Consider the following 23,453-nt stretch of genomic DNA (forward strand, 5'->3'; position numbering starts at 1 on the left):
CATTAAGACGTATCATACAGCATATGATGCCTTATTATTGCAGCGCGCCCTCACAGCCTGCCCACGTGCCACACGCTCATCACATCCACTAATGGGACTGTGACAGCTCTGCCGCCCACCTCTGTTTCCATGACGACTGCCACCAAGACTGCTTGAACCAGATCTGAGGTGTGTTTCTGCCACCCCGAAACGTTCTGCTTTCTGTCATGTTCTGCAGAAGATGCTTTCCGGCTCGCCACTTTGTCGGCTGATGGGGCCTTGTGATCAGCCACGGGTTTGATTCTGCCAGATCCTTGTTAGCGACTGATATAAAGGTCGGTCTCGACTCGGATCCGGATATCAGACTGCAGTCGTAATTGGTGGAGGCTGTGTGCCTAAATGGGAAAATGAAATATTAAAAAGAGAGAAAAGAGAGTCGTGTGCTTGAAGTGAAGCTTGTGAGTTAAAACAGAAATGTTTGTCTTGTTTATAACTTTCTGGGTGGGTAAATGTCATCTATCGTCATATACAACCACCTGTCATATGGAGATCATTCTTTAACAAATTTCTGTTCAAGAATGAAGTTTAAATTCAGTTTTACTGTTCGTAAAAATCTGAATGAAACGGTTTGAGAGCAAAAGGAAGTTTATTCCAACAGATGCTTGTTTAAATCCCAGTAGGACCCAACACATGACACACAACAACACCTTCCACTAGATAAAGCGGATATTGACAATATTTGTGCAGTGTGCTTTGTTGTTTATTGCGTGTGTATTTCTGGCTCAAGTGTGGTTTATGTGTGTGTGGGTTGTGCATTAAAAATAATTTGATGTGCGGCTGGCTTCTCCGGTGAAAGAGGGACACCTAATCTTCATTTCCCTGCATTGTGTCAGATGTTGAATATGAAAACATTTCTTGCAGTGCAGTTTTTTTATTACCAGGCTTTTGTTGAGGATTTTCTGAATATTTCCCTGCTTTTGAATCCTTTGCTCTTTTTAGCTCTGTTCCAGATCCCCTTCGTTCAGCAGACATGTCTGTTTCTGTCTTTATCTGCATCTTGTTTTGCAGTTTTTGTTACTCAACAAAAGAATCAATCTGCCAGTCTCGACTCATGGTTTAGTCTGGAAAATTCAAATCTTCTTTACCTTATCCGGAGATTTCTATCTCCCCATACATCTGCTGAGCCTGCGGTACTTTCACCTGCATTTTCATTCAATCCACATGATGATAGATTTACATAAACGCTGCTTCTTCTCAAGCATGGGTCTTGCTTTACCATTGTAATTTATGAAAGGTTTTACATACTGTACATCATTTCCTATTGTTTAGAGCTTTATGGTGTGTTTAAGTTCACAAAAAACCCTAATATACTATAGTACGAACTCATCATTCACCCTTATGACATATTTTGAGAAATGGCTTGCGGTTTTGGGTTCGAAAGTGTTGTTTGGATACCAATGTTCTTCAAAATATCTTCTTCTGTGTTTTGCAGAATAAAGTTTGGAATAAAAAGCACATTATCAGTCCTAAGGGTTGTGAGATTTACAGTGATCTGGTGAAAGCTGAATCATGAATCTTTTGGAAGAACTTGAGCTCCAGGGTCTCTTTAGTGTCCCGTGATTCATTTCAATCGACACGTTATTCAGAGCGGTTACACGGCACACACAGTAAACACCACATTTAAACTCTTTTCCCACATTTAAGGTCTTTGGTTTGGGGAGCGTTGCTTCATTTAAACCAGAACATTGCAAAGCAATATTGTAATGCCTAGTAGCACTATAGAAACTTTGAATAAACATGAAACAAGTTGTGAGGATGTGCATGGTCCAATGAAAAAGACACAAAACAGGCGGACAGATCAAGAACACAGCGTATAACAGTGTGTACATTTATAACAGAATTGAACTATTCTTATTTACAGATTTTCATGTTTGAAATAAGGTAAAAAACCTGGCAAATTACAGATAAAGACTACAAATTTACAAGAAAAATGTGATGTAATTTTAGGTGAAAAATTGTATTTTACAGTATTTTTCTGGCACTCGTGTTCCAGTTACAATTATAGGTAACATAAACGTCTACAGCATTTATTCATCTTTATTGATGTTTATTTTAACATAAGGCCTACTTAGTGCACAAAGCAAACAAAGAATATTTGTATAAACTGATATTTAAATAAACGTTAACAAAGATTCTGTAAATGAATTTCTCATTAGTTTGTCATAGTTAATACAATAACTGATGCTAATGAATACAACTATATTTGAATATTATTTTTGGAAACACTTTATATTCAATTTAAAATTCTGAAGCATCAGTCCTTTCTGCAGAGGGTTCTCATTATTACTTAATATAAACTTCTTTCCCCACAATGAACGGTTTATAAAACACATTTGACCGCGTTCAGTTTCTTGTTTTCCACTGATCTCATTTTCTAATTCTGGTCTTGTGATTATTTTCATTCAGAGCTGATTTCCTGCGTGGTTAATAATGAAGATGCAGAGCGAGCAGGAGGTCCGTCTGTCAGGCTCTGAAGCGGAGACCGTCCCCAGATCTAGTGCAAAAAACCCAGCCGCTGACCCAGATAAGAGCTTTGGACTGCTGGCCGTGGAGAGAGGTGGGCTGCTGCTGCTGCGGGAGGCTTTTCCACAATCTGCTGAGCGAGCCGTGGGCTTGAGCCATGCCTCAGATAGGGAAGATGTGGGAAACTGGTTTTGCTTAAATGTCTGTAGTTTTGTTATCTCACACTTTTGAACGTTTGGTTTAATTTTGATTCCAAATGTTTATGCATTTGGCAGATGCTGTGAATAACACGCACAGTTCCTTAACATTTCAAGTCTTAAATATTTAGGTATTAAACTTTTATAGTTTTCACTTTCAAGTGACCTTGCTATAGCATCTGCTTAAAACATAAACATACCTGAATAACCAAAAGCTGCCTCTCGACGGAGATGTTAAACATAGCAAAGCCTTCACATCTGAACTGACACCAGACTCGATAGCCAACCGGGAATTTAGCGGTGTGCTTCAAGCTCAACATCATTTGTCAACTTGTCCTCTGTTCCTCTGGAGATGAATTAGCCCTGCGCTCTTTGTATTTCTCAAACGCGGCCCACTTCAAACACCGATCACCTATAAGCTTCCAGCGGGCACTTCTGAGCTTCGATAGAAAGTCCAGCTTACCGAGAAAGAGGGAAAGCGCTCTGATCTTCGCCAGGGAGGTCCCGGCGGAGAATTCGATTTCAATCTGACAGGGAGGGAAAACAACATTTACAAAAGTTTAGAATAATTCGGGTGGAAAAGCAGAGCCCGACGGACGGGCTCCATCGAGATATTTCCTGGTTCTCCAATAGATGTGGCTCAGAGTGGCCGGTCAAAACCGAGCATGGAGATGCTTGTATCGTTTCTAGACCCGTATATAACTTTTTCTTCAGTGAAACCAAAAGAAGATATTTTGAGGAATGTCTCAGTGGTTCTGTGTCCACACAATGGAAGTCAATGGGGCTCATTGTTGTTTGGTCACCGCCGTTCTTCAAAATATCTTCTTTTTGTTCTGCAAAGAAAAGGTTAATAAATGATGAAAGATTTTTCATTCTAGGGTGAACTCTTTACACATGAATTTTGAATTCATCTTAAACCACAGCCATGAATCATGACTTGCTTCTTGAGCGACTGCAGTGCATTTCATTGAATTGGACTGGCGAGTATTTTAATGGACAAGCATTTCTAAAAAACCCCTGCGGTGAAGATGAGTCATACATTTTAGTTTTTCAATGTTTCTGGAAAGACAAAGACCATACGTTTTAAACATGCATGAGAGCCTAGTCGAATATAGATGGCCTCAGGGCTTCTTAACATGAAATAAAAGATCCCAGTTTGATTTTTACAGGGTCTTCGAGTAGTCGGTCTTTTAATGATCCTTTGCGAGTCTGGGGCTGTTGCACCAGATTTTGCCGTAAAAGTTTCCTATAATTGTAGTTAGCAGATAGGTAGAGAAACGGTTCATGGTGACTGGATGGTTTGGTGAGGTCGAGGGATGAAGGAGACTTTAGGGGGTGGAACAGTGGTGCACTTCAAAGCTTTGATGTGGTGAGCCCCTAAATGAAGGCGACTGAAGGTCCGTGCTAATGGGAGCCCATGGGGAGATGAGAGAAACTGCAGCAGACATGACTGGAAAGAGAGAAAGAGATAGAAAGAGATGTGGGTTTTTGGACAAAATGTGTTGATGTTTGATAGATGCCAAAACTTTTTTTGTTGTCATTGGAGGCACATTTTGTTCTTGTCCGGTACAAAACCGAAAAAGCAGTATGTTAAGCAACATGAAAGTATTTCCCTCAACACATTGAACAATCCCTCGACTCTGAAATGTAAGACCTCCCATAAAACATGAAACTTTGGCATGTTCATTTTGGAAGACCGTTCAGCACCACATGAACCCCAAACCCAATGTTATCAATCCTTTATTAAATAATCATAATAACAATAATCATCATCATAAAAAGCACATTTTCTGTACAAAGTGAGTGACTGGAATTCCAACCAGTGCCGCCATTCTCAAGTATTTTGAGTGGTTAAGACAGACCAAAGCTCCGGAAGCAGTTTCTTTGATTCAGGTCCAGAGCAGACGGGACAGCTCCAAGGCACTTGCAAAAGTTTCAGTAGCAAGAGTCTTTAAGAAGATGTGAATGGATCAAGAAAAGTCCAACAGCAGTAGAAACATCACACCAATGCCGACGTGTCTTAATCTGCAGGTTTGCTGTGCTTTACGTGCATTCACTTTCACGTCCAACATTGTGTGTTTTGATGAGCGTGTATGAAGGTGAGGAATCCAGACTGAGCGAGTAGGACATCTGTCTTCCTCTTTTTCAGGCTTTGGAAGCCACAGGGGAGCTAATGTTACCCGAATGTGATTTACAAGCTTAGTCCTGTTATGATTTAAGCTTTGTTGTGGAAACATAAAAGTGGATGAAAAGTGAATTGGGAAGAAAGTTTGTGGTTGATGATTTACACATTCAAGGCTGCGTGGCGGAAACGTTAGTGTTCTTTAACGTTGCTTTAACGTTTGATCCGGTTGGAACCTCCAATGTCTCTGAAACTCAAGTGAGCCTCTCAAAGGATTTTAAGAAAATATATGAAAGGTTTCTGTATTTAATGCTTTGAAAACGTAAGCTTTTTTGATAACCTGTACACAAACTCTTTAAACAATCATTTTGAGGTTTAAAAAATATCAGTTCGACCCCAAGAGGCAGGAGATAATTTTCTGGTATTGGCACTGAAAATTGTATGGTTTGTAATAAGATATCTTTTAAAATGAACTTGAACAGAGTAGAAGCAATGATATTCATACACTTAACACTTTTACGACCCAATGTCTGTTTGTTAGCTCAACGCTCAACCCTACTCATCGTTCTGCAGACAAAAGCCCGTCAACATTTCAAACAAGTGCCTATTTTCCGATCACGATCCACCAAACACCGCCTAAAACTAAATCTAGAAGATTCCCTCAATCTGACTTTTCATTTACATTTTTAAAGAGACAAAATGGTTGGACGAAAGCAAAAGGATGTAAACGCGCGGCAACAACAAAGTATAATCGGAAAATGATGAAGTGACATTAAACCGAACCGGAGAGAGTCTTTTAAGACAGTACATCACATCCTAGGCCACACATTTTACTTTAAAGAAAGAGAAGATCTCGGCGTCCAGCCAGTTTTCTCCTGTTTTACAAACTAGATCTCTTAGAAATCTCATATACTTTCATCTTTTTGCAATCGCAAGACATTGATATGTGTCGACATTTATTTTGAGGCGGAGCCCTAGAAAGCGTTTCAGTCTTTGTGGCACCAAACGTTCCACTTTTTCAAGGATCCAGTGAAAGACGAGGTCCTCGGCGGCAGCTGTGGAGTCGAGAAGCGCGTTTGCTTGGAACTCCAGAAGTAGCTCAGGAGATCCCCGACCGAGATGCACATGCATTCCAAGAATACTAAGAGACGAGGCTTCTTACTCTTTCAAAGAGTCAAATCAGTTTTTTTTGAGGTCATGATGGGATACTTGGTATCAGGCCTCGGAGCAGCAGCGCTGTTGGTTGAGCTTGACTTTGTGCTTGATACCGTCATAGAGCTCAAAGTTGTAGTTCTCCAGTGTGGTGGTGGAGCGTGACGTCAGGCCGCCGTATGAGCAGGTGCAGTACAGCAGGAGACCCGCGCACACGGCCCCCAGAAGAACGCCCAGAGAACTCATGACGATGATGGTTAGAAGAATGGGGTCCAGTGAGTAGAGCCATGTGCTGTCCTTGTCCATTACATGTGTCACGGGAGGATCTGATGGCGGTTCAGCTGTACTCCAATCTGGAGACTGAAAACCTAAGGCAAGAGAAGAGATGGTAAATGAGTGTCTTCACAATCGTCTTTTGGGAAAATGTACCATGGTTTTACCATAGTAAAAGTGTCGTTTTATAGTGGATTGATTATAATTTGTATAACCATGGCTTTAATATAAATGATACTCTGAAGTTACATTGTACTGAACTGTTTTGGACACTTCCATGTCAGTAAGACCATAGCATTCATATACCGTACATACTGCGGGTTATGAATATGGCAATGATAAAATAGCACGGTCAACCTATAGTAAAGACTGGCCGTTCAATTAATGGAAAGTTAAAGCAAACCATAGCTTTTTTTTAAATATCAAAGTACTGTGGTATTACATTGCGTTTCTTCAAAATGCCAACCAATTTGTATTTGTTTTCCTTTAGCCAGCACTGAATCCCACAGAGGAACACACATAACCATCTAATGGGCTGGTTTAAAAGGCACAGCTGACACAACTAAGCCGAAAAACTCTTTTGTGGCACCCTGTGACTCGCTGGAGGATGCGATAGGCTTAATTAGACCGACTTTGACAGAAAAACCCACACCAAAACTCACACCAGCTGAGCTGCTTTGCACTTTGACTGATATCTGTTGCATTTGGTGAAAGCAAATTTCCCTTTTTCCCTGTTAGTCCCAACAAACGGCTCTGAAGTGACTGACAGATTGTGAGCTGAGCAGAGACTTCATTATGTTTCATATGAGAAAAAGATGGAAAACAGATAAAGGAAGGCATACGGAAGGAGTCTGACAGTCTATAAGATTTGGGTCTGGTAATTAACTCATCATTGTCCTTCTATATTCATTTATATAAAGACGTCTTTATGAGCTGGCGGCAGGAAGGGGGAAGGAGGACTGATAACAGAAACGTCTGAACAAACACGTATGCACACCCACACAATGCAACATCAGCTCTGCCCAAAGAAACATACACAGATGTGATGTGAACATCCACCGTGTGCCAGGAATTGTTGTAAATGTCTACACTTCATGTATATATTTTATAACATTACAGAAAAATATGAAATCACAAAGCATCTCCAAGGGTGATCCAGCGCGCACACTATATTTATATGTATGTGATGTCGATGAACTGACCTGCATTTATGTGGTCCTTGTCGTTAAAGAGACGGCCGTTACCGATGTCAGTTTTTTTAACTGCAAAAAAGATAAAAAGAACACGCTGACACAAAGAATTCAATATGACGCAATGCAACTTTTCTGAAATATAGACCAAAATAAAAACACGTTAGGGTAGAAACACACGCTCATATATAATAAGAGATCGCAGGTTCTCCTTGCATTGTGAATTTAAGTCTGAAACATTACAAAAATCAACAAAATCAAGTAATTTGAAGTATGTCTTGGATTTTAGGTTAAATGACATTCTAATCATTTCTTTTAAAGCTCAAGGAGCATAAATAGGTGTTTCACAACATAGAATACACGCAAAAACAAAATTTCAACTGAATAAAAAAAAAGATTCAACGTTCAAAAATCCTATTTTTTATTGTGTTAAGTTTTTATGGTTACTTAATCAAAACAACCCAACCGCAGTTGATGTAATTTGGAAAACATGATTTTAAATGTTTGTTTAAACAGAGTTATCTGTATATGAACTCTTTAAATACAGCGGCAAAACAGAGCAAAGTCGCTCATTGGTTTCCACCCAATGATATACATACATATACAAAGAAATTCTGATTAGAAAAATAAGATTTTATTGTCACATTTTAAAAGCAGGTTTTCAAGACACAAAGTCACCGAGCAAAAATATTCTGTTCACATTCGCATTTTAAACAATGTACTAATCCAAAGATATTGAGGTATAGGCTGACCACAGTTACAAGGTACTTTCAATAAAGCAAAGTGCATTATCATCCTCATCATCATTTTTAACGTGATTAAATTCATAGTCTGTATTTTAAGTATCACCACCTCTTCAGCAAGCTTTGCGGTAAGACAAAAAGCCCATCATTTTAAAATGGCTTTAGGGAACAGCGTCACTTCATTCCAAAAATGTTGGTGCCTACTGTGTCTGAAAGCGGAGCGATCGATGTGCGAAATGGACGAGAAAATCTGACAGGAAATCATTTCAATCGGAGAGATCCAACGTTAAACTCAACCATACAACTGTATTTGGTTTTTCACAGTGTGGTGTACGCGGCTTGTTTGAGAGCAGAGAAGAATGGCTGTTTGGCATTAAGACCTGGCGGGTGACGGGCGGGCGTGGGTCTCCAGAGAGCGCTTACGTTCATTAATGCGGGTTTCAGAGCTGGCGAGAAGTAAGGGGTGGGGGTGGTACGCCTTCAGCAGCTTTAATAAATGGTATCTGGTCCATTAACTAATTAGAAAATATTAAGAGAAAGTACGTGTGATCACGGTTTAGGGAAGAACGGAGCGATAAAGTGGCTGCTTTAAAAGCACATTGTATGACGGTGCCAAAACATCTCTTACCACCATATGTCAAAAAATAGAGCTAAAAACCCCTTAGGTGCCAAGGGTCTCCATCCTTCTTTTTTCCTTTCTCTAACTCTAGACGTCTCATATCAACATACATGTATAGGCCTCTCTATATTTTGTGGCTCGCTATAGTTTATCTCTAAAGCTGTTGACTGAAAATTCAGTCGTCATTTGCACACCCATAAGTCAATCTGAACCCACAATCCAAAACACTTTTATGGTATGGAAAGAATAACATGCACCTTGCTCCAAACATATTTTTGTGGGTTTCATTGAAAAAGTCATTTAAGGTCAGTTTTAGGGTGAGAAAATGAGGACAGAATTTCAATTTTTGGGTGAACTACATTGCAAAAAACATTGTAATAAATAATGTACTCCAGCTTTTTTGAATATGGCACCTATACATACTGCACATGACATTACCATGATATACTTGCAAAAAACACATGGTAGCACCCCCAAAATACCACGGTAGTACCACGGTCTCATATCTAAAACACCAAGCTAGTGATGAATGCAATGTGGTATTAAAAACATTGCAGCATTACCGCGGTACATGTCAGAAAATACCATGGTATTATTAGAGTACGATTTAATAAACAATCTTCACAAAATACCACGGTATTATCATGGTACCCTGTCTAATAGGGATGTATGTAATGTGGTACTTTCAAAAATACTATAGTACTACCAGGGTACATATCCAAAAAAATATAGTAGTGCCACGGTACACACCTAAAATACCATGGTATTATCAAGATACCATGTAAAGAAAACACAGTAGTGATGTATTGTATGGGATGGGTCACTTTTCAAAATCTCACGGTATTGCCATGGTATCCTACATGTCTAAACAACGACAGTAGTGCCATGGTAAAGGTACCTTCTCAAAATACCAAGGTATTATCACGGTACCATGTCTAAAACACTATGATTGGGATGTTTGTGATGTTGTATTTCCCAAAATACTATAGTACTACTAGGGTGCGTATTCACAAAAGCATGGTACGTGCCTAAAATACCATGGTATTATCAAGGTATCATATCTAAAACACCACAGTAGTGATGTACTATATGTGATGTGTCACTTTTCAAAATATCATGGTATTGCCATGGTAGCCCACATGTCCAAACAACAGTGGAAGTACTATGGTACAATTATAAGTCACAATGGTATTGACAGTACTATGATATTTGGCATGATATTGACAGTACCATTACATTTTAAATACCTTGGTTTATGAATACGTACATATCAAAGAAATATAATACTACTATCTAAAACCATCAGTGTACCATTGAACTGCCATATTTTTGTATCAATTCTAGCCTAATCCAGAATTGTTATCAAAAAAACTGAATGACAACTCAATGAAATATATGAATCTACACAGCTGTCAAAAAGCATATGGTTCTCTTGGACGCAGATCGAAATCGCTACCATGTGTGTATATCTGCACAAAGTTCACTCCCACCCCGGTGCTCAGTGCTTCCTCATCCCACAGCAACAGAGAAAAGACACAGCTGTCTTTGTTTTACACCCCTGACACCAGCAAGCGTTTGCTCATCATAACACACGCTAACGAAGTCGCAGATTCAGGGCGTTTTTTGGAAAAGAATGATTTAACTTACTGTTGAAGATCTTACTGTCAAGTAAAGGACAAAGAGACTTAAACACCCTATTACCCCACACCCATAATTCTCTTTTATCTTAAAGTGCTGCCAGGATTGTATAACATATTTGACATGAAACCCACCAAACATGAAATGACATAGCAAACAGTTGTGTTTCTGTAATGTGATGGATTTAAGTAAAACAGCAGCTTTCAAAGGACAATTCACCACCCAAAAATATTATATCACAGCTTATTCACCCTCACGTCCTTCAAAACCTGAATATGAATCTTTCTACAATGGAACACAAGAGAAGATATTTTGAGAAATGTCAATGGAAGTCAATGGAGGCCAATGCAGTTTGGTGAATAAATTATAAAAGAAATGTCATTTTTGGGTGAACTATCGCTTTAAACAAGGCCTATATGCTGATTTGACGTTTGGTTAACCGCCGTGACATCATTTACAAAAAACATGCCCTTACAAACCGTGCACAATAAGTCCAGGAACATACGTAGCCATTTGGCAATTTCATGTTGGTTTCGAGACGATGTTCACTGTGTTAACATCGGCTTTGACATTGTGACGTCATTTCTTCATATAAGAATATATGGACTTTCCATCTATAAGACTTAAGAACTCAAGCTGTTAACATGCATAAATCTGTCTTACCTTTTAAACATCCCTTACCCTCTCATTCTTAAAAATATCATGCTTGCATTGTATCAAAAAGTGCTAAGAGGTCCTCAAAGCACATTCTTTGTATTGAAGCCCCCTCGTATGCTTTAAGCATGAACTCTTTCAGCAACATCTGTTCCCGTGTTCTGCTAGAATAAGGTAAAGAGGTATTCATAATCAATCTCAGGGACTCATCAAAGTGCAAACATTGTGTCAGACAGCATGTTCAATACAGCTCATGACCCGCTTCTGACCCACATTGATTGAACATCAGTACAGAACATTGGATCAAAGTCAGTCCTGGATCTGTGATTAAGGTCATTGGCAACAGATCCGCTTGGTGTCCATCATAAGTTTGGATTCAGATCCGCTCCTAAAGGTCAATAAGTAGGAGCTGGCTAGATTTCGTGGTAAACAGGCTGGGCACACCAGTAAGACCGGGTTCAGTGACCCAAACCGTCCCAGCAAGAAAGCCAACAAAAAAGAAAACCAGAAAACGAAAATAGAACCGTTGGCCTCATTTCGCAATCTTTTGGATATGTCCGACATGGCATCCAATGGTATGGGAAGATACCATAACCATGTGGGAGAAATCACATTCTCCAAGAAATCCAACTCTTCAGGTCTCAAAGTTTTGAAAAGACTTCTAATCAAACGTCCGCCCAGTCCTCTCACCAGTAAGAATTTCCATCGCCCTTCTCAACCCATACAGTCAACTTGGGCGTTGTTCTGTGCATGCCACCGTTTGGATAATGTGCATTGTGTGGGCTGTAGTAGGCCATTGTGGGTTGATTCCTCCTGGCCGTGAGGCGGCGACAACAGACGGCCATGAGAATGACAATGACCAGGAACATGATGGCGCCTCCACCTGCCATTACGTAATACCAGTTGGGCAAAGTGGGTAGAACTGACAGCGTGTCTACTGTCGGCTCGCTCTTGCCAGGCAGGGCTCCCCCTGGTGGAGAGATATACAAACTTGAGATAATACTCCACACTACGGTACTGCTAGGGTAAAATGCAAGCACACTAATGCCGTGAAAATGCATGATGCTCCATGCTCGGAACTGAAAACAACCCATCAATGTTTCACTGTTCGGAATCACCATCTAGTACGTATTAAGGAACACGAGTCCGCAATCTATTTGGTTGAAAAGCAGTGTGTACAGTGAAACAATGGGCGTGAGTGCAGTGCTGTTATGTAACGTGCTTTCAGATAGACACCTGCGTCAGAGTCTAAGCATGTCAAGTGTTAAGACTGCCATGCTCAAGAAATGCTATAATGGTAAAGCTGACTGGTCCAGATATTGGTTGACATGCTAGATTTTGGTAGAAGCGACACTCCAGGACTACTCAAAGGGCAGTCGGCTAAAATTCAAGTTCTGTTTTTTCTCAACGATATTACGTTTTAGGGATACAAAGGGGCTGCATTCAAAACAAGAAGTTGTATTGCCAAGCAGAGGCACATGCATTCTGTTCTATATTTCTGGTTCTTGCTAAATGCTAACAAACATTAAAATCCTGCAGGATTGTGTAACCGAGCTATTACAACCTCACAACATGATAAATATCAGAACTCAAAACATTGCTATGATCCCGACATCAGTCCAGAAACAGTAATTGTGATAGGACAAAAGTTTCCGACCCACCACCACGAACTGAAGCCGCACAATCCCAAAAAGCTTGGGCCAATTTCTACCACACTGAAAACTAACACAACCCCACCTGACTGCAGAAACCCACCAGAATAGTAACAAATACTACGATCACACAAGCAGCAGAAGCAGTAGTTCCTGTCAGCTCGGCTTTGTCTGTCTCGGGGATTAGTAAGCACCGTGTGAGGAGATAACGTTTGAGAAAAGAATGACAGAAAATGTGCTTCTCCTGGGACTCTGGCGTGACACAGCCCGAGTCTCTAATGCAATCCTGCCATCTGAGAAGAAGCCGGCACAGGCAGACATCTTGTTATGCTATATTCAGCCACCAAACATGACTGAGACCGTCATTAGTGAGTCTGTCTGTGTTATTGACACTCATCTCTTGGAGGAAAGTGGAGGCACTGTTTTGCGGATGCTAATGTGCCTGTGGCTTGTTTGGGTTTTCTTGTCAATGCAAGTTTTTTTGGAGCCCTTAAAACCAAAATATAATACATCAGATGTACACCGTTGGGACAAGTCGAAGAGGACAAGTTGACATCTACAGCAGGCTATACCTCCACATACACTGACTTATATTCCAGCGTTCCAACACCTTTAGCTCAATGAATTTCCATGACCGAAAACTGAAAAGGATTTGGAAATCATTTTATGGACATACAGTAGACAGGCCAAAACAGACTTATAGGGCACTCATCTTGTGAGGAAAACAGCCAAATAATGTGTCCAGTGTTGCCAACTTAGTGACTTTGTTGCTAGATTTCGCAACTATTTATATCACTTTAGCGACTTCTTTTTAGTAAAAAATAAAAGTGCCTAGTGACAAATATATAGAATTTCTAGACAAATCTACTGACTTTCTGGACAAATCTAAGCTTGTTTTAGTAGAAGGTAGTATACTTTATTTTAATCAGATCTTAATTTGTATTTCAAATTTATTTAACAGAAACAGAAAATACTACTTTATTTTGGACAAAAAGAAAAGAATCTCAGCTACTTTTAGTTGATGTAAGTCTAAATCATTTTTATTTTATTTTCATTCCTATTTGTTTGACAACAGAAAAAGAAAATATGTTAACGCAAAAAGCTTTTTTGGGCTTTATAAATGTGTAATACAGAGTATGTGAACACAGAACGCAAATAAGATGCTAATTAGCGTATGACATTATCTGATCAGTTTAGTCACTTTTCATACAAGCTTTAGCTACTTTCTATTCAAAATAGTTGCCAATGCTGGTGCCGCCCCAAAGGGACAACCAATCAGAATGCTCTTTCTCTGAAGTGCTACGAATTAGTCTTTCACTCAAAAGCAAAGAAATTCAGTCATTTTGATCAACGAACAAAAATCTACCCTTTTTACAGATGTATCAGAAGATATCTTAATGCTTTCTGATTGGTTGTTTTCATTCATGGTTCTTTGTAGCCTCACATAAAGACAACACCATGGCTCAAGATTCAGGACCCTGCAGCTCAGACGGCAGAAACGTAACAGTCACCTTAAATAACCAAACCCAGGCTCCTAAAGTCACTGCATAAATAGCACATGCCGGGAGGTAAAAACGGATCCTAGTTCTGAACTGTAAACAGTAACTGCTGAGCGGAGCAGAGGGCAGACAGTGCAAACATTCACACCCGAGGCAGAGAGTTTAAACTCACCGGTCATGTCCGGAGGGAACACCACGAAAGGCTCTGGATGGAGAAAAGAGATCAAGAGAAACAAACACGGCAAAATATTAATCCGCCATCCGTGCTTAGCTGAAATGTGCATCGTGATCCAGGAGTACTATATCAAACTATTTGACTTTAAAAACATGAGAACATCATTACTTGATACAAAATGTACATCGGAGACCTCGGAGGACTGTTTGGAAATATTTCCCATTTTTCTACACCAAATATGCCCACTGGCTTTATAGTATTTTTCTTCTGTAAAAAAACTTAAAATAAATGTTGTTTTAAATAAAATAATTGATTAAAAACAACAACAAAAAAACATGAATAGCAGAAAAAATGCTTTTTACTTTTTGACAAAATTTACGAGTTTATTAATTTAATCCCATACGGTGTTTGAACGATGCTTGCATGTTCTTCTTTACAGTCTGTTGATTTAGAAATTCTAAATAAGATTGTTAGTATTCTTGAAAAACGAACAGAGATGAAGAACTATCGTGGGGGGGCAGGCGCTCTGGGACCTAATTTTGGCAGAAGCCGTGCAGATCACCGGGAAAGTCCAACTGCACGGGTCGATAAGAGCGCTCTCAGCCCGCTCTGTGAAGAATCGCAGCAGCCGTATGGCAACACATGAGCTTGAGCCTTCCAACTTCGGGATTCGAATCAACCAAGTCCCATCGGCTCGGTGTGAGCCAACCGCTAACGGCGGGAGCCAAAAATGACTAAATCAGGGTTTCAGGGAATCGGAGCGGTCACATTCTGATCTCCTTAAAACCATAAAGCCCAGCTTCTGTGGAATATAGATCCTTCCACAAAACACTCGGCCCATCAGGCAATTCCTTTTAAAATCTCTGTTTACAAACATGGGGAAATAAGTGATAGGGAAATAATAAAACGTAGATTAGCATCGGGGCCCGGGGGCATCGATGGCCTAGATTTGATTCCACAATTTTTTGATGGCAAGTCTTTGACGGCAAACAATGAGCAGCACAATTTTGTGTGTGTGTGTGTGTCCTCCCTTCATGTTAAACAAGTCTATTTTGAGAGACTCTTTAAGATTGTGACTGTGATTTCCGCTCTTGGTTTGATCACAGAAAGGTTCGAAAAACTTTCGAAGAATTATGTGAGCACACAGAAAAAATGGTGATGGCGGGTAGACGAGTGAATGTTCACACTTACCAGTACATTCCTCCAAAGGTGTGCTCACACTCATATGGATGTTGTCGATCCAGATGTGACCTTTGGCACCGTCAAAAAACCCTTCTATTACTACCTGTGGGATGAAAAAGAGAAATGAGATCATAGAAAATCTAAAATCACGCTCTGTGATATCAATACGTTTGGATGAAAGGCAATCTTCCAAAGTAAGTTTAACACGGTCAGTTTACTTGGCGGCCATGTTGGTTACACCCTCAGAAAGACTGAAATCTCCAAAACTCTAAAATTTCCATCATTTTTATATAAAAAGGTACTTCTGGCTAATTTTGTTGCCCTTGTAAGTTTACACCCTAAATATAATTTAAAAATACAGTTTTTAATAGACATAACTGTTCATAATATTTATATTTTTATATATTTGGCAGATGATTTTATTCAAAGTGTTTACTGTTTGCCAATTCGTCTAACCTTTAAACGTTTACCTGAAAATCATTTGGGGATTGAGGTATGATGGTACGCCCTTCTTTCCACACGGGTTCCTTGTCTCCTTGGAGTGCCCAGAGGACCGTCTCCTCTTTGTGTTTGTTCCGCAGCATAACTTTCAGGGTTCCCTGATCATCCAGCTGATAGGAGAATATCAGACAGAGAGGTCCGGTGTCTGGATCCACGCTGGGACTGAGCAGCCGGGCTCTCTGTTTCTGATTCTCAGGACTCGCCTCAATGTACAGGTAGTTTCCCAAATCTATGAATTAAATATCAACTTTTAAAAAGTATACGGCACACCCAATTCATTTAACGTTTACAGTTTTATAGCTCTGTATCTCTACATCAATACTCACAATAACATATACGGTACACTTTACTACTGTATACAACAATTTGTTCCTATTAATATTATTTATCTCAAATCATTTAAAATAAATAATGAAGTATGACGTCCTTCGACCTTTTTAACGGTCGGAAAACTGTAAAACCAAAGATGTGATACTTAACATTGTTTTATTTTTAGCTACCAGGAATCATTCAGACTTGTGCATTAGGAAAGGGGAAAGCATCTGGAAATTACAAAGTAATAAGGTACAGGTGTGAGTTTTTCAAGCAGTAGATTAGTGGCCCCGGTGTGCTATCATTGGCCATGTAAACAATGACAAAATAATAGAGAAAGGATGTAGTGTGTGATGGATGGAAGTGCTTTAGGTTTCTTTTTAGGGTGTGAAATGAGCAGAATCAGTTTTTAGTCCTCTTGAACTGAAAGTTGCGATAGTTTTTACTTCTGAACTTTGACGCATTTCCAAGTGAAATGGAATTTCTATTGAGAAAAATAGTGGGTGTGACTTCCGTCTTTCTCTGCGATTTGATTGGATGTATAAAAACAGCTGTTGCATTCTGAAATGGCAGCAGACTGACAGTTGAAAGCAGGAAGTCAATTTTCAGATTTAAACTAAAGATTAAGAGCACACGATTAAAAAAAAAGAGAATGACCCACATTGATAAACTATTTACAATAAACACAGCAATATTTCATGAAAAAATAGGCATTGTAATTTCTTTATTTCACTGGGACTTTAAAATCAAGCAGGAACACGGCAAACTGGATTTCATGTCTCGATAGCCACGTTTACATGCAACCTATTCCACTTGTAATCGGATTGATGGCTCAATCGGACTGAACAGACTTCATGTAAATACCTTTAATCAATCCGATCAATTTTGATCAGATTGAAATGGTTGGTGAAGACCGAAAGCAATCCGTTCAACATGCAGAAAAAATGAAGCCTGTGCTTGAATCAGAGTATTTTCTCCATCAGATTTAATACCTTGTGCACAAGCGCATGTCTCAATGATCTAATGTTTGCGTCAAATATTGAGAACATGTCCATGTCAATGTCACGCGTATTATTAAGGGAATGGAGAAAAGCGCTGTACATTCTACATGTTCTTTTATAAATTGTCAATCAAAAGTCAATATCATTGAAGACCTCATTATGAACTCAAATATTTCTCTTTACATTAACACAAATTCAGATTATTCTACATCTACAATCAACAATAATTTGACATGTCTCATATGTTTCTGTTGTTTTTCCCCAAAGCAATTTAAAAAATACCTAAATGAAACAACTGAGAACTGCATCAGATCTCTTGAGCTATAAAAGAGCAACATCTGAGCAGCGACGTGTCCCTCTGGGTGGATATTTGATCGCGTCTTTGTAATACTCATTCCGTGAGAGTTCCACCGTCTGGCTTGTGTCTTCATACACGTGTGGCCGACCTATCAAACGCCGGGTGACTGACGGCAGCAACTGCACACGTCCTGAACCCAGCCCGTGTTCCCCAGCAACCCGCACCTCCCATCTAAACAACACGCTGTGTGATTAAACCAAAGAGTCAATTGTGTCATTGTGATAAAAGTCAAGCGCTCCGTCGTTAGTATTAGTGTCATTTCACTGTAGACACTTAAGGGTGACTGTAGCATCTGTTCTCCAAGCCAGGAACACGAAAGAGCATTTGACATCTCTGAAGCGGGGGCAAGGCACGGCGCCCACCGTGAAGAAAGAGCAGAGAGGCAGGTGCGAATTATTTTATCTCGCTTTGTTATTGTGAATGATCTTTCTTGACGCTTCAAGGTGAAAGTGTTCTTGAATGAAGGAGGCCGGCATATCTCCGAGCGATCCTATTGGACAGGAGCGACCTTTGACTCTATCAGATCACATACTCAGTTGGCTTCCAGGAGTCTTAGACACTTGAGGAACTGTCAAGAATAGCTTAAAACACTTTTCAGCTGTTGACATTGCTTGTTAAATCTTACAAAGGAAGCATTTAAAGCATGAAAGGCGATGAATTTATCAAAAGTTTAGCATTGCACTTTATCATACAGTACGTGTTCCTACCTTAGAAAGAACTGGTTTAGGTTTATGGGTAGGTTCAAGGTTAGTACCTAGTTATTACCCAGTTATTATATTTACTGTAAAAAGTACACTGTACATAACATGGGAAACAGGACTGTAAAATAAAGTGCTGTGTTCCTCGTGTCGCCTCTTATTGCCATGTGTCATGTGACGGAAATAGATGAACCGTGAGAGCGTTCGCGAGGTACAGAGAGAGAGAGCATGCCAATCGTTCATCCGTTTTCCCGCTCTGGATTTCATGCAGCTGGCATGTGGAAAGCAGAGCGGCGCAGACAGAGACAATCAGGTCACATGAGAATGCCGGAGTGCATTTTGGGAGCTGTTCTGAGAGCAGTTTAGTTCGACTGCTAAATAAGATCAGATGAGGACCCGTGACTGGTGTGTGCATCACTCACTGTTGGAGCCCATGGAGAGGTCTTGACTCTGCCCCAAGGCTGTGGTTTTGCTGGAGGTGTGTAGAACCCAGCCGAGGTCAGAATCAGGGTCGAGCGTCCAACCGCACAATCCTTGCTCGAAATCGCACGGCCCTTTGTGAGACGGCAACACGGCAATCGTAACTAAACGACAAAATCACATTTAAGCATTCACATTAATATTCATAAGGCAAAACATTGAACAGTGCTTCAAGCTGTGACCTTTCACCTCATGTGCAAATATGCAAAAAAAAGTTATCTTTAATAAATTTGCGTTATGTCTGCGTGGGAACATGTGAATACATTCTGTCCTCGGATCAGATCTAACCTGGGCCGGGTTTCTGGGTGGTGCTGGTTTCGGCAGAGAAAGGTCGAGTGGGTTTGGATGTCTCTACAGCTGGTGTGGACGTCTCTGCGGGGGAGAAATGCAATTAATAATATTATCTCTTTCCAGACGAGAGTTCTTTTTCCCTTCATTTTTTTCGGTTTCGTTTCAAATGAGATTCCCATTTGCCAGCACGGCTTTAAGATCCAGTGTGGAAAAAGCTTGATGAAATGAGAAACGTATTGTATAAATCATTTTAATTATGCAGTCGGCCATGAGTCAGATATTCATAAATTAAAACATAAAGCGGCAAACTCTGAATTTATGTCACAGCAGAGGTCCGAGAGAACATAAACGTGCACAGCATTTTAAATATACGCCAGCAAAAAAGGACATTAGTCCAAATCCATCAAAGATCTGATGGATGGTGTTGCTTTAGGGCACAAGGCAGATATATACATAATGAAATACACAAGCACATATACAGATATATAGACATTCATATAGAACCTCTTTAAAGACATCCCACAGGAAAGTTCATTACTCTTCCAACGTTGTGTTTTAAATAGGGAATTTGGGCCGATTTAAACGATAACAGATAATAATTTGAAATTGGAAGCCGATAACCGATATATTGGCCGATATACAGTATCTTAATATGAATATCAAATTCCCTAACATTGAAATAAAAGGCAAAAAGTGGACAACTTATTTTATTTGAAAACATTGACTGCCATTAGTTCTCTTTTTTATCCTGAAAATCATGTACAAGCCTAGATTTATACTAGTTAAAGATTATTTAACCTTCAAACTTTTCTGGTATATATTTGATTCAACAAACAAATGATAGATGTCTTTCCGAGCAACCCAGAGAAATGTTCTTCAAAGCCACAAGTCAAACAGGTCTCTAGACAGAAAGCATTCAGACAGCAGTCTGATTCAAACTATATGCTTTTCTTCATATAATTTACACACATTCATAATTACTCGATCTACATACTGTACCTACATCAACATGTTTTGCTAATAACAGTGAGTGAATGATCACGACATAAAGATTCAGTACTGTACTGAATTTTAACGGTAAGCAGCGTGCAGCTGAATAAATTTAACCAGCGGAAATAATATATGATTTATCATCCTAAATTTTATTATCGTCCGATACCGATAACCTTAAAATGGCCAGTTATTTCACCCGATACCGATATGTCCGATAATTTATCTCGCATCCCAAGTTTTAAGTATCAATCTAGTCTCAGATGTTTTTCCTAAAATTGCTCATGAGAAATAAAAACAACGGTTGTAGTAATACATGAAGGGCATGGAGGAGTAAATGAATGTAAATTTTAATAGAAGTTGCTATTGTTGTCCATTAAATCTCATTTAAGTCGAGGAAAAGTAACTGAGAGATCTCATCTGTGATGTTTTGTTCTTATGGGACACCATTACAAATCATCTACTACTGCTCTTTGTTAATTTAATGGCGGTCTTAAAAAGATATGATTTCTTACATGTGATTTTTCTTACAAATATCTGCCAAGAAAACAAATAAATGTAACATTTGGAAGAAAAGGCGTGAAATACAAAAGTATGCAGACGCAGAATGTAGCAGAGAACGGTCAGTCACGCTGGAGTATCTGCGGAGGAAGCGATTCGGCGCATACATTAATATTTAGAATTCATAAAAGGTGAGACACAGCTGGTGATATTTGTCATTGTAATGCCATGGCCTTTTCTGAAGCAATTAGCTAGCTAATACCGCTCCCTGTGCCCTATCGCTAACTGCCTCCGTCTCTACGCTCTCCTCCACCTCTCTGTAATACTGCCCTGTGTGTCAACACCTGCAGCACCTCTCATTTGCTTTCTTTGTCTTCTGATTCAATTATTAAAGAGATGACGGACAAATATGACCTGTGAAGTGTGGCATCCGAGCATGCACGTGTGCAAACACTCAGGTGCGGTTAAGATGCTCTGTCGGTGTTTAAAGGTCGGCATGTGTCACAGAGTAATGATTTTGACCTTTCGGCGTTGTGACAGTTGTGTCGGTAAAACAGACAAGACAAATATCGGGAAGGTTGTCACAGAAACTATCACGGTATAAGGCTGTTTCAAAGGCTATGCAGCATGAATGCGTTATCGTAGGGATGAAGAAGGTTTGGAATGTAGCGCACCAGTTGTATACTTTTTCGTTTTTGAATATGAAAAGCATTCTTTCCCTTTATGGAAAATAATAGAGTAAGCATATTTTTCCTCATATTTCGTATATCATCATACTTCTCATACTAAAACATAACATTTCACTTTCAGGAAAATATATTATACTCATCTTGCATGACAGAAATTTTCGTTAGCATTGCATCATTAGAATATTTTTGAAAATGCCAATACTACTGGCAGATGCAGATGCTGATACCGAAATTTGTTAATAACATTCAGAAAGTTAAGAAACAACAATTGAATCTTCAGAATAAAGTCAAAACTATCGGTAACGGCAGACAACACTCTGAATGATCGGCTATCGGTATTGGTACATCAATGGACATTTAGTACCCGTGCATCTCTAATATCAACTATATCAAATTTCAGTGTTATGATTATATTTAATTGTGTGATGTTCACAAAAACATGCATTTAGGTATACTAGCTAACTGGTCATAGATATAATATAAAACTGTAAAAAATCTCACTGAAATTCGTAAATATTTTCGAGGTGGCTAATTTGTATAAATTCGTACGTATTTTTAGCACGTTTTGTGATGTTAGGTTTAGGGGTGGGGCTTTAGTATTGCGTTTTTGTAATAATCGTACGTTTTGGCATGATTTGCATCATACGAATTCATACAAATTAGCCAACTGTCGCACGTAAAATACAATAATTAATATCAGTGATTGATACATCAATGCATTTCCAACGTTTGGCCAATCACGTTGGCTTTAGAACAAAACAAAATAAAAGAAAACTATCGTCATCAACTAATTAATAGAAGTCAAAAATTACATTTAAAAATGAATTGATCTAAAAGGTCATCAAATCTTCTTTGCGCTCTTTTACATTTTCTTAATAAAGATGATTTTAAAGTCACAAAATCTGTCTCTATATATCACACATGCACTGTAACTGTACACCTCACCGCAGGCTTCAGCCGCCTTAATGTGATTAAGACTAGCGGGAAGATCATTGCCTCTGGTGTGTACACGTGTGTGTTCGTCTTGAGTGTTTGTGAGTGCGACGGTGTGTGTGTGTGTGCGTGTGGGAAGTAATGGCAAGTAAAGCAAAGAAATGAAAGGATATTATTGATAGCTGTAATCTGTCTTCCACCCGTTCCCTTCTGCTCTCCCTTTCTCAGCGCGTATCCCATAATTCTCTTCTCTCTCGTACTACCCCCCCACACACCTTTTCTCCTGTCATTTCCTCTTTAATCACATTCTCACCCTCTCTTAAGGAAAGCTGTCACATCCTACGCCAAAAACCTGATTCAGCTGAGAGAAAAAAAATCAATAATAAAAATAGATAAATAAATAAATAAACGCGCCTCAATTATGCATAAAGCTTCCCTGCATATTTCAGACTGCCAATCAGGGTTTGGCAGGGCTGCAGGGAGCAGCAGTGCATGCTGGGAAAATAAATAGCCACGAAATTCATTTAAAGCAATGTTCTATATATGTGCTTGATCTTTTTACGAAAGCAGAACATAAACTACACAAAAACCACAATCAGATGCGCGTGTTGTATAAGATAACGCAAACGGCTCAAATTTATGATCTGGTTACATCAAATCTGACACCGTGAGCTGAAAATATCCACAATGATTGTCTTAGCAAACATCTACGATAACATTTTCACTGACCGTGTGGGCAGGTTTATGTTTACATTCTGTACAACAGCTGCTCGGCGGAAAGAACATGTGTAACATATGAGCGAGCGTGTGTGTGCGTGGGAGAGAGAGAGAGAAAGAATATGGAAAAGAGTGTAACGTGTTGTCTGGTGAGGAAGAGCTGAGAAACATGAACAAAGGCAAGACTTCTCCCTGAAAACAAGCGATGGGAAAAGAGATAGCTGAAGAACAGAAGAAACTGAAGAGAGACAGAGGGAGAGAGAACAGAGTAAACTAAAAAAAGAGAGAGAGAGAGAGAGAGAGAGAGAGAGAGAGAACGACAAAAAAAGATTGAGAGGCTGTGGTTGTTCTCTTTTAAACGTCATACAATCATTGTGCAAGAGT

At 39.5% G+C, this 23,453-nt stretch overlaps 1 protein-coding gene across 1 annotated transcript in view; it reads right to left on the reverse strand.

Moving 5' to 3' along the window:
* Positions 1 to 4,423: 4,423 nt before the first annotated feature.
* Positions 4,424 to 23,453, reverse strand: part of nrp2a (neuropilin 2a) — a 63,326-nt gene continuing 44,296 nt past the window's right edge. Inside the window, exons 11-17 of the mRNA XM_079463149.1 lie at positions 19,237 to 19,320; positions 18,891 to 19,052; positions 16,069 to 16,328; positions 15,608 to 15,701; positions 14,414 to 14,446; positions 7,449 to 7,508; positions 4,424 to 6,341 (exon numbers count right to left, since the gene is read on the reverse strand). Of these exons, the coding sequence (XP_079319275.1) occupies positions 6,037 to 6,341; positions 7,449 to 7,508; positions 14,414 to 14,446; positions 15,608 to 15,701; positions 16,069 to 16,328; positions 18,891 to 19,052; positions 19,237 to 19,320 (998 nt within the window). The 3' untranslated portion in view covers positions 4,424 to 6,036. The remainder of the gene's footprint in view (positions 6,342 to 7,448; positions 7,509 to 14,413; positions 14,447 to 15,607; positions 15,702 to 16,068; positions 16,329 to 18,890; positions 19,053 to 19,236; positions 19,321 to 23,453) is intronic.

This window comes from Barbatula barbatula, assembly GCF_947034865.1.
Source record: "Barbatula barbatula genome assembly, chromosome: 8".
In the NCBI taxonomy this organism is placed as follows: domain Eukaryota; kingdom Metazoa; phylum Chordata; class Actinopteri; order Cypriniformes; family Nemacheilidae; genus Barbatula; species Barbatula barbatula.